Source organism: Pogona vitticeps, chromosome 2 (genome assembly GCF_051106095.1).
Source record: "Pogona vitticeps strain Pit_001003342236 chromosome 2, PviZW2.1, whole genome shotgun sequence".
In the NCBI taxonomy this organism is placed as follows: Eukaryota; Metazoa; Chordata; class Lepidosauria; order Squamata; family Agamidae; genus Pogona; species Pogona vitticeps.
In genome coordinates, this window is record NC_135784.1 from 4,681,637 (window position 1) to 4,692,592 (window position 10,956).

At 52.2% G+C, this 10,956-nt stretch overlaps 1 protein-coding gene across 1 annotated transcript; it reads left to right on the plus strand.

Annotated features, from left to right (window-relative positions):
• The first annotated feature begins 667 nt into the window (after window positions 1–667).
• LOC110090813 (H-2 class II histocompatibility antigen, E-S beta chain-like) lies at window positions 668–7,024 on the plus strand. Its single transcript, XM_078387336.1, has 7 exons — window positions 668–1,143; window positions 1,614–1,868; window positions 2,505–2,798; window positions 3,452–3,733; window positions 3,902–4,012; window positions 4,418–4,441; window positions 6,926–7,024. The coding sequence occupies exons 1-7, from the start codon at window positions 1,029–1,031 to the stop codon at window positions 6,937–6,939; spliced, it is 1,095 nt and encodes a 364-aa protein (XP_078243462.1). The 5' UTR covers window positions 668–1,028; the 3' UTR covers window positions 6,940–7,024.
• Window positions 7,025–10,956: the final 3,932 nt, after the last annotated feature.

A 10,956-nucleotide genomic window follows, 5' to 3' on the forward strand; every position in this document is an offset into this window, starting at 1 on the left:
GAAGGCCAGGCATAGACGCCACTGCATTGAACCAACAAGTCCTTGGATCCTGCTTCAAAGCGGGAAAAGGAAATCGTTCTTTCTTCCCCGCAAAAGGGGCGCCCCTCATTCATACGCTCCCCCGTTCCTTGGAGGCGACGGGCAGCACCCATTTCCGGCCACCGGCTCTGAACCTGATGCCTCCGCCGACCCACTCCTCTTCCGAGCCCCTTCGGGTGTCCCGTAGCGCCTGCACAACGGGGCCCGCATCGCTGTCCCAAAGGGCCGTCGGGGCCTCCCTTCTTGTCTGAGCAGGGACTGGGGAGGGGGGAATGTGGGACGAGGAGGGCCCCCCACCCCCGGGGCAGGACCTTGTGAGTGAGGGGTCGGGGGGGGGGGACGGCGCCCGTCGGGCCAAAGCGGCCTCACCTCCTCCATCACGCGCGGATCCGGCCTCACCTGGACAGCAACCCGTCGGACCTGGGGAAAGGTTTTAGGGAAACGTGTGTGTGTGCGTGGGGGGGGGGGTCTGCAAGGGCTGAGCCGCATCCCCGGAAAAAGAAAGCGAGCTCCGGCCACCGCCTCCCCCCACTACACACACACGTTTTGAGAGGGACTCTCAGGGCTCACCCGGGGGGAAAAGAACGGTCGTCTAGCACCGCCCCCTCCACCCTTGGTACCAATCAGGGCTGATAGGCCAGGCGGCGTCATTAGTCACCAGGCAGGGAAGTCCAGAAACTTGCTCGACGGGGCAGGAGTTTCGGGGGCTCCCCTTCTCCTCCCCGCCCACCACCCCCGCCCACTTCCCTCTCCCGCTGAGGCTTCAGGGTGGGGCAGGTTCGCCTGGCAACTGCCTGGTCAGCGCCCCTGTCTTTTTCCCATTGGACCAGCCTTCCCGGAGATGGGGAGGGGGCTTCACCCCCATCTTCCCTCCTCCTTCTGACGCCGCTGTCCCGGGAAAGCAGAGGGAGCGCTACGTCGAAACCCTCCGTCTCGTCTCGGGATCGGGCGACTCCTTCTCTGCCTGCCCGGCCCTTGGGGTCCCGGAGATGGAGCGACCCGCCGTCCCGTCCGCCCGAGGAAGGCAAAGAGGACATACTGCGCGGGTCCTCTGGGCGCTCCTGCTCGCTCTCCTCGCCCCGCCGGCCGCCCCGGCGGTGGAAGGTGAGGGAAGGCGGGTGTGCGCCGTAGAAAGACTGGGGGAGTTGTAGAAAGGGGATCCAAAGGGATATCTGCCTCCTGCTTGGGGGGTCGGAGCTCAAGGGGCCCCAGGAGGCAGCTAACGTGGGGTCCCCACCCCACCGTTGGGCGAAGGCTGAGCGTTTTGTTGTTCTGCCTCCCCTCCAAACCTCGCCCTCGGAGAGACTGGGAGACCTCCACGGACACCTCCCTCCTTCCCTTTCCCTGCGTGCGAAATTACAGCAAAGAGAAGCCTAGCCTCCAGTGGGAGGGAGTTCCACAGTCTGGGAGCATCGACAGAGAACTCCCTCTCCTGTGTCCCCACCAAGCGGGCCTGTGGAGGGACCAAGAGGAAGGCCTCTCCGGATCACCTTAATGCCCAGGCATTGTACCATCCCTGTTACCACCCACCCTCTTGCCCGGCTCATCCACACGCTCATATTTTCTCTGTCCAGTGGAGGACACTTTCAGAGGGCTGGAATTCTTCCAGGAGAGCTTTCCTTCCGGAGAGGAGGCTGGGCAGGACCTACTGGAATTTAACCAGGAGGAGATCCTCCACGTGGATTGGGCCCAGAGGCAGAACGTCTGGAGGCTGCCTGAGTTCACCAACTACTCTTATCAGACACAGTCGGTCCTAGGCTACCTGGCCGTCCTGAAGGAGAACCTGGAGATCTTGATGAAGCGAACCAACCAGACGCAGGCCCAGAACGGTACTTGGGGGAGGGGGCGGGTGTCTGAGGGTCTGGGGAGCGCCCCTCCCGCCAATGGGATTCTCTTGGGAATGTTTTCGATGCCAAGTGGAAAGGAAGGCCTGATCAGCCGAGAGGGAGGAGGAAGCCCTTGTCGGACTGACAGCCTGGGTCGCTTGCTGGGGACCCCTGACCTTCTTCTGAGCTCTTCTTTTGGGGGGCAACAATGATCCCTCCCCTCCAGTCTGTTGCCCTTTGCTAAGATGGGGGGAAAGGGACTCCCTTCCAAGGGGGACCCCCAAGGGCTCCTGCGTGTCTCCTCTCCCGCACCCACCACGCTTCCCTCTGCCTTTGTGGGCTGAATTCTTTCTTCGTTGCTTCTGCTCAGCCTCTTGAGCCTCTCCTGAATGGAAGTCTAAATGTCTCTCTCCTTTTTCTTCTTCCCTCCTTTTGGAAGAGAAGTCTTGTTTTCCCTCTTTCTCCTTCTTGTTCTCTTGTAATTTCTTTGCCCTGGTCCTTGTCAGAGTTTTCTTTCTTTCTCTGAGACAGTCGGTGGGAAAGCTGCCTGCTGGATCCTCACTCTACTTCGGTCACATTTTTACTTTTCCTTCTGAACCCGCTCCCTCCCGGCGTCCCCCATCTCTCTTCTCCTTCCAGCGCACTTCGTGTTCCAGAGGATCGGCGACTGCTCCTTCCAGTCCAACGGGAGCGAGGCCGGATCGGGGCCAACTCCGCACGTGCGCTTCCTCGACCGCTTCGCCTTCGGCCGGCAGGAGTTTGTCCGCTTCGACAGCGACCGCGGCGAGTTCGAGGCCGTCACGACCCTCGGGGAGCCCGACGCCCGGCTCTGGAACAGCCAGAAGGACCTCCTGGAGGCCGCGCGGAGGGAAGTGGATTCCTTCTGCCGCCACAACTACGGTCTTGCGGAGAGCTTCGCCTCGGGGAGGAAGAGTAAGCGGGTGCCCGCCTGCAGAGAAGGAAGGAGGGAGGGAGGGACGAGATTGCGGAGAAGCCACTCTGCCGGTTCCTTTTTCCCTTGGGCGAGAAAAACAAGCCAGCAGAGGGACTCAAGAAAAGTCGCGGCTGTTCTTCTGCCATTTCGAGCTGGCTGGATCCCCTTGAGCCCAGAGAGGGAGACGTCGGGCCAGATCAGGCAAAAGGTGTAAAAGTTGGCCCAAGGGGAGTGGCTCCCTAACAGCCTCAGTTGAGGCTTCGCCAAAGGTATCCCTCAAACAAAATAAAAAAGAAACGAAAGGAATCCGGGGTGACTCAGAACCAGCTGGCTGGAGGAGACCAGCAAGCCCGGCTGATGGAGCCGAAAGCAAGTTGTTCTCCTGGCAGGTTTTTCCGGAGGGGCTGAAGATGCAGGCCATGCCTTGAAGGCAGGAGGTGGGGGGATAGTACGTGGGGCAGGGCAGGAAGGTTTAGAAAATCGGGATGGGAGGAAAGGAGACCAAAACCACAGACCAGGATGCAGACACACCCTCCCCTCTGTTCTCCTCTTCCCTAGTTCTTGTAAATTCAGTCTGACCCCAATTTGGGGCTAGAATCCCGTGTCGTGTAAGGCTTTTCTCTACCCCATTTTCTCTTTATTCCCTCTTCAGTTCCACCCAAGCTGAAGATCGTCCCTTCGGAGAACTCCTTGGCTCCCAGCGTTTTGCTCATTTGCACCGTGGACAGTTTTTTCCCCTCGAAGATCAAAATCACCTGGTTCCGAAACGGGAAGGAGGAAGACGAGAGCCGAGTGTTCACCACGGACCTGATCCGGAACGGGGACTGGACCTTCCAGATGGCGGTGATGCTGGAGGCCCAGCCGGAGCGGGGAGACGTCTACGCCTGCCAGGTGGAGCACGCCAGCTTCCCGGAGCCCGTCACCGTCCAGTGGGGTAAGAAATGGACTGAAGTCCACCCTGACATCCGAATCACCCCGCCTGGCCCCCAATCCCACTTCCCCATCATCTGCAACAGAGTGGGGGCCCTCCCCGAACAGAGCAACCACCTTTTCTGTGCTCCAGAAGCCTTCATGACTAGTTTTTGTTTCCTTGTTTTTGCAGAAGCCCAGTCGAAATCTGCCCGGAGCAAGATGTGGACGGGGGTCGTGGGCATCGTGATGGGGGTGGCCTTTGCTGCCACTGGCGTCTCTTTCTACCTAAGGAGCAAGAAAGGTGAGGGGAAGGCCTGGCCTAGAGAGGGAGGGATGAGGCCCTTGAGTACGTGATTAAAATCTATCACTCCCCATGATGCTGAGTTCATTTGCAATCTGGTCAGATCCAGCATCCCCTCAGGCAGGAGGGGGGGGCATCTCTCTCCCTTCCACCTCATCTCCTATAGGGCATCTCTGGTGCTGTCTCAGGCAGATGGGAACTGTAGTCTGGCAGTACTTTGGAGGGTCCTCCCTGCAAATTTCTGATCTTGGCCTTAATTTCTGATTCAGCCTCCCTGGAAAGCAAGGGAGGAGATTTCCAAATTCTGCCCGTTCACTCTGATGTCTGAAGGGTGGGGTTGTTGTAGTTTGGGATACGGTTTTGAGATAGAAGCAACCTTTTTTGTCTAACATCTTTTTTTTTTAGGTCAAGCCATTCCTCAGCCTGCAGGTAACTTTTCTCTTCTACATTTAAAAAAAACCACACACACACAAACACACACACACACCCTCCTCCTCCTTCCCCTTTCATCCAGGGTGCTGGTGTTTCTCCCTCCCACCCCCTAGTCCGTTTGTTTTCTTTTCAGCCTTTCAGGATCTGATTAAGATTTTTGGTCTGGAGTCACTGAAGCCCCTTCAAGCCAGGGTGGCAAATGGTAGCTAATTAACAAGGTGCCAGTGAGAAGTCCAGTCCCACGCCAGTCCCACCACCAGGCACATGAACAGCATCTTCTTGATTCGGATTCCTCGCCCCTTAGGAGAGAGCCTGTAAACGGAGGCTCCCACTTATGAAAACCATGTCCCTCAACCCCCCCCCCCAAAAAAAGTTTGTTCATATCTCCTTCCTTCTCTGATGCAATTGAAGCAGAGGCTGCCTTTTGATGTCCCATTACTAACCTTGTCCAGAAAGGATTATTGTAAGCTGGTATTTGCAAAGAAAATCAAAAGGGAGCACAGTGACAACCCCCCCCCCGCCTCCTCCTCCTCCCGCAACCATGGCACAAGCTCCCCCCCCCCAATGCCTGAGGCATTAATCCCAAAGGATGGTGGTAAACAAAGAGATGAAATTCTGCCAAGTATGGCCCTTGCAGGAAATTCCTGGCTTTGTGTGGCTGATAATTTTCTCCTACAAAAAGTGGAGAAAGAAACTAGAGGATTTGCTACCCTTGACTTGATTCTGACCAACAGAGATGACTTGGTGGGGGAAGTGGCAGTAAGGGGAACTCTGGGCGAGAGTGAACCATCTTCTACTAGAATTCTGGATTTCAAAGGAAACCGAAGCAGAGTGTAGCCACACATATATGCTGGGTTTTTAAAATCTAATTTTAATAATCTCAAAATTGCAGGACTTATATAAATTTTTGCTCCAAAAATGCATACTAGGGCTTGTTTTTGGGGTTAAGTCTTATTTTCGGGGAAGCAGGGTATCCATTATTTTCTTGAAATCATGGGAAACGGGGGAGGTACCAGAGGATTGGAAGAGGGCCAGTGTTGGCCCTATCTTCAAAAAGGGCAAAAAAGAGGAACCTGGGAACTACAGGCCAATCAACCTGACATCCAGGCAAAATTCTGGAACAGATCATAAAGCGGTCATTGTGCAAACACCTAGAGAATGGTCCAGTAATAACTAGAAGCCAAAACGGATTGGTCAAGAACAAATCCTGCCAAACAAATTTGATCTCATTTTTTTTTCAGGTCACCTCTCTGATAGACAGAGGGAATGCTGTAGACGTAGTATATCTTGACTTCAGTAAAGCTTTTCACAAAGTGCCCCATGATATCCTGATTAGCAAGCTAACTAGGTGTGGGCTGGATAGATCAAGTGTCAGGAAGATACACAATTGGCTACAGAATCGTACTGAGAGGGTGATGATTAATGAGTCCTTCTCTAACTGGGAGGAGGTATGGGGTACCCCAAGGCTCAGTCCTAAACCTGGTGCTCTTCAATATTTTTATTAATGAATTGGATGAGGGAGTGCAAGAAATGCTTGTCAGATTTGCAGATGATACCAAAGTGGGCGGAATAGCTAATACCCTAAAGGACAGAAACAAAATTCAAAATGACTTTGATAGGATGGAGCACTGGGCCGAAAGCAACAGAATGGAGTTCAACAGGGATAAATGCAAAGTCATGCACCTTGGAAAAAGAAACCAATTGCACAGTTACGAGATGAGGGATACCTGGCTCAGCAAAAGAACAAGCTAGAAGGATCTTGGAATTGTTGTAGATCACAAGCTAAATATGAGCCAACAGTGTGATGTTACAAAAAAGGCAAATGCTACTTTAGGGTGCATTAATAGAAGTAGAGTTTCCAAATCCCGCGAGGTGCTAGTCCCCCTCTATTCAGCACTGGTGAGGCTTCACCTTGAGGATTGTGTCCAGCTCTGGACACCGCAGTTCAAGAAGGATGCTAACAGATTGGAACAAGTTCAGAGAAGGGCAACAAGGATGATCAGGGGGAAGCCTTATGAGAAAAGGCTGAAAGAACTGGGCATGTTTATCCTCGAGAAAAGAAGGGTGAGGGGAGATAGGATAGCACTTTTCTAGTCCTAGAGAGGAGGGGCTGGATCTGTTCTCAATCATCCCAGAGTGCAGGACACCCAAGAGTGTGCTCAAGTTAAAGGAAGTCAGATTTCAATTGAATATCAGGAAAAAAAACTTCCTAGCTGTTAGAGCAGAGATGAGATCTCATCCTGATTTTTGCTCTCGGTTTAGCTTTGCTCAAGTCTATAATTTTCCATAAAGAGACCATTTAGAAGACAGGGAGGCAGGGCCGGCCCTTTTGAAGGCCGTTGAACCCTCTCCCCCTTTGTGTGCCCCCCCCATACACCACAACCTGGTCGGGATTCGTTTTCATGTTTCTCCTTTGTCCTCACCCTATAAACTCAAGCGGGTGGGATTTTAATTTTATTCTCTCCCTTCTTCGTCCTACAGCACTCATGAGCTAGACTTCAAGTTCTCTCCGTCTGGATCCCAAGCTGAGGAGAAGAAATGTCTCTCTTGATTTCTTTCTTCTCACAGAGAAGATGATAGGAGAAAGACTGCCGCAGACCCAAAGACATTCCCGATTCTCTCCCCCCCTCTTCAAAAGCACCAGCTATTGCTTGTGTGATTGTTGTGGTTCTGTGTCCTCAATTCACTTCAAATTTATGGCAACTCTCAGACGGGGTGACGTCCAGAATGTGTTGCTATTAACAGCCCAGCTCAGCTCTTGTAAATGCAAGCCTGTGGCTTCCTTGATCGAGTCAATCCATCCGACATTTGGCCTTCTTCTCCTCCTGCCACTTCAGCTTTTCCTGCCATTCCTGCCATGTCTTCTTGATTGCCAGTCAGCAAAGAGTGCACCTTTAAAAAACCCGCCTAAGATGTCTTGTACGGGTGGCCGATCCTTTCACTGAGTTTTCCTGAAGTGCATTTTTTTAAAATTGTCAAGACTCCTGTCACGCTGTGAGTCCTGAAGCCACCATGAAACTCTTTCCTCTGAAAGAATCATATAAACCACACACAAGTTTTGGGGTTCCTGTTGACTCCAGGATGCTCCATTCAACGTGATGTAATTCCTTGCTCTTCCAGCTATCCTCCCCCTGTGGTGACGGCATTGACACCGTTTAAGCAGAAAATTCGGAATAAAGTGAAAAATATCATGGTGTGAAAGGCTGGACAATTCAATTTGGCATGAACTACCAAGGAGCCTAGCCCGCTTCTTCCGATTAGCATATCATTAGGGAAGGATCCAGTTAAAGAAAAATTGTAATAATTACCTTACTTATTGTATATTGCAATAAGTATTGCAAAACATGAGTATCAGATCCAGCCCAAAGCCCTGACCTTCCGCTCCCCTTGGTCACCATTAAGAAAGCAAAGGCTGAAGTCTACGGGAGCCCATTTAGGGCAGGAAGTCCACTAAGATATTCTCCATCTTAGTGGACTTCCTGCCCTGCCCCTGAAATGCCCAGCCTGATGAGGAGCCCTGTGGGGTTAGTAAGCTTGCCTTTTCTGCACCATTTCTGTAATTCAATAAAGGGATTTCCCAGACCCTGTTTCTGGAATTTGACCCACCACCACATGGCTGCATCTTTTCTCTTTTCGTTTTGCTGGCTGATTGTAAAGGATAAAATGAGAGGGCCATGAAAACACACACACACCACCTTCACTCTTCCCATTAACGCAGGCAGGCAAGTGCCAGCTGTAATAAGGCACTCTGCATATGCTCAGTGAAACTCTCATTTTCTCTCCACCAGTCTTGGAGACAGTCACCCTTCCAGATATTGGACCTTGCAGCTGGCCCCTGAGGACATCCCAGCCCTTGGGAATTTTTTTGCTGGGGGGGGGAGTAGGTGGGCACCTCAGGAAGAAAGCAATCCCAAGGTGAGTGGCTTCGTGTTTCCCAGTCCCAGTTGCACAAGAAAAGGGGGTCACCAGTAAGACCAGAGCCATGGAGGCCAAGGCTGCAGGCGTGCAGGCTGGGAGCAAGAGAGAAAGACCAGGGAGGGCTGGGTTTCTGACGGGGGCCATGATGGAAATGTTCCCCCCCCCATCACTCCCAGTCACCTCCAAAAATCTGTCCCTTTTCAAGACCTTTAGGCCAGAAGCCATCACCACATCCGGTGGTAAGGAGTTCCACAGACTAACAGCATAGTGCCTTTGATGACTCCTAAAACTGCCTGATTTGGGTTATTGTGACCTGGAGAGGAGCTGAGAGGCAGCACTGGGAGGACGCCAGGACAAGCAGCCTCCTCCTAACAGGTCCCTCTTCTTCCTTTCCAGGTGATCGGGCAACAGAGAGACACCCCTTTTCTGAAGGCCACCCCAGGGAGGTCCTTATGGGCTTCCCTTCCTCCCAACCCTGACCAAGACACACACACACACTACTCTGAATCAGCTTTTCCCTGCCGCTTGCTCTGCTTCTTGAGGGCTGAAAGTTGGGCCTGGTGGGGCACCCCTGAGGTCCCACCCTCACCCACTGGATGCCCCCTCCCTCCTCAACTGCGCCAGTGTCACCCAGCGCTTCTTCCACCTTCTTTCAAACGCACATTCCCTGTTTTTAACAGCAAGGAGCAGAGGAGCTTTTTTGACCCTGTGAAAGTCCTGTTGTGAGAATATTCCCTTTTGGAGAGCCAGGAGGGGCCCCTGAGGGTCACTGAGTCCAACCTTTTTTAAAATTATTTTTTATTTTTCCAGTTGCAGGTGATGTGGCAGAGGGACCTTCATTTTGAAGAAAGTGCAAACATCCAACGTCCCCTGCCAGAACACGCCCTAACAGAAAGCATCACCCCCCCCTGGCCCTTTCCTTCCCCCTAAACGTTGACCTCTGCCTCCCATTTTTTAGCGACAGGATTGCTCACTTCGGCTCCTTGCCCTGTAATGGAAGGAATCCTCAAGTACATACTTGATTCCTGCCTCTGCCCTTCCCTCCGCCAGCCTCCTCAGGAAGGAGATGAGAGGCCCGAGTCACAAAGTCTGCACCAAGTGGGAGGAATAATCTCTTTTCTTCTTGAAATCGGTCCCGTGGGATCTGTGCAATCTCTACACTGTCTTTCTTATCTGTTTTTTTAAATGTAATAAACGGTTGTCCAGATGGACTTGGTTTTTGTTGTTCTTCTACCTGTTCTTGAGGGTAGCTTAACGACTTTGCTGCTCCAAAAACAATGTTTATATCAGGATCTCTTATTCTATGGCTGCCTCTTCCCTCAAAGCCCATGATGGGACCGATCGGGGAGGCATGGGGGTGAAGGTGTTTGCACAAGAATGGGGGAGAGCTGACTGCCCCATTGACATGGCCATACGCACAACTGCCTCCCAAATAATCTCCCCCTTCCCATTTCTCCACCCTCTTCTCTGCCCTCCCTGCACACTCTCCCCCTCCCCCTCAAAAAAAGGTGGAATATTAGGGTCAGAAGATGAAGCAATGAAACAATTCGTATGGCACATTTTTTTAAAAAAGGACAAAACCCACAGTAAGTGCAGTTGATTCACCTCAAACAGCTAAGTTTAGTTGGGGAGGTTTTAGAAATAAAATTTAAAAAATCAGAATTAGGAAGGATAGCGTTCCTAAAGTCAGAGCAATTGATCAAAAACGAAGGGCCTCTTTGTTCGCGGGTTGGTTAATCCCAGTTATGCTCCGATCAGCAGGTGCTTGCCGATTCCCGGGTCTGGCGATTTGCAGGTAGGAAGCGGCTCTCACCTTCCCAGGATGGTGGAGACCCTCACCTTTTCCTTGTGCTTTCTGCTCCTTGCAAAGACTCCAGGCAGGTGGGAGGAGGCGGGAGGGGGAGGAAGAGAGAGAGAGAGAGGGAGAAGGAGCAGAGATGGAGCGCAAGCACCTTTCCAGCGGGAGAGAGGGAAGCGTCTCCTGCACGGAACACCTCCGTTCACCTGTTTCTTTTTCTCAACCCAAAGGGCTCAGGCTGGTGACCTTCCCTCTCTCTTTCGCGGCCACCAGTGGATTTCGCTGTAAAGGACTTTAGTCTGACACTGGCTGCCAACCACAGAACTGGTTTATTAAAGGATATTAGGGTAATTCAGATGTTCTTTATCCATTTCATAGAATCAAAAGCATTGAAATGTCATATATTCTGCCACACATTGAATTACTTCCTGCTTTATTTATTCACTTTAACCAGCTTATTTTATTTGTTACAGTTCTCACTCTTTCCCTGACTCTCCTCTCTCTCTCTCTCTCTCTCTCTGCAAACCTCTCTCTCCTCCTCTCTTCTCCTTCACCCTCTCTCTCTCTCTAATTGCCCTAATTGACTCCCTGTCTCCGCCCCTCCTGTCCTCTCCCAGGCTTATGCAAATGAGCTCCAGCTCTGAGTGACAGGCGTGACGTGGGGCATCCGTCATAATGATCACCCAAGAGAAGAAGAGCCATCAAGAGAGGATCACCGCCCTTAGAGTTAGCTGGAAAATACCATCACCTTCCCGGAAGCCTCTTTCTGTAGCTTGTGCTGCCCCTTGAAGGCAAC

What these genes read in the sequence shown, in the direction of transcription:
- LOC110090813 (XM_078387336.1), top strand. Translation starts at nt 1,029, where the DNA reads ATGGAGCGACCCGCCGTCCCGTCCGCCCGAGGAAGGCAAAGAGGACAT. An exon ending in CTTCGCCTCGGGGAGGAAGA is followed by an intron (nt 2,799 to 3,451) that starts GTAAGCGGGTGC and finishes TTCCCTCTTCAG; the next exon opens with TTCCACCCAAGCTGAAGATC. An exon ending in GCCCGTCACCGTCCAGTGGG is followed by an intron (nt 3,734 to 3,901) that starts GTAAGAAATGGA and finishes TTGTTTTTGCAG; the next exon opens with AAGCCCAGTCGAAATCTGCC.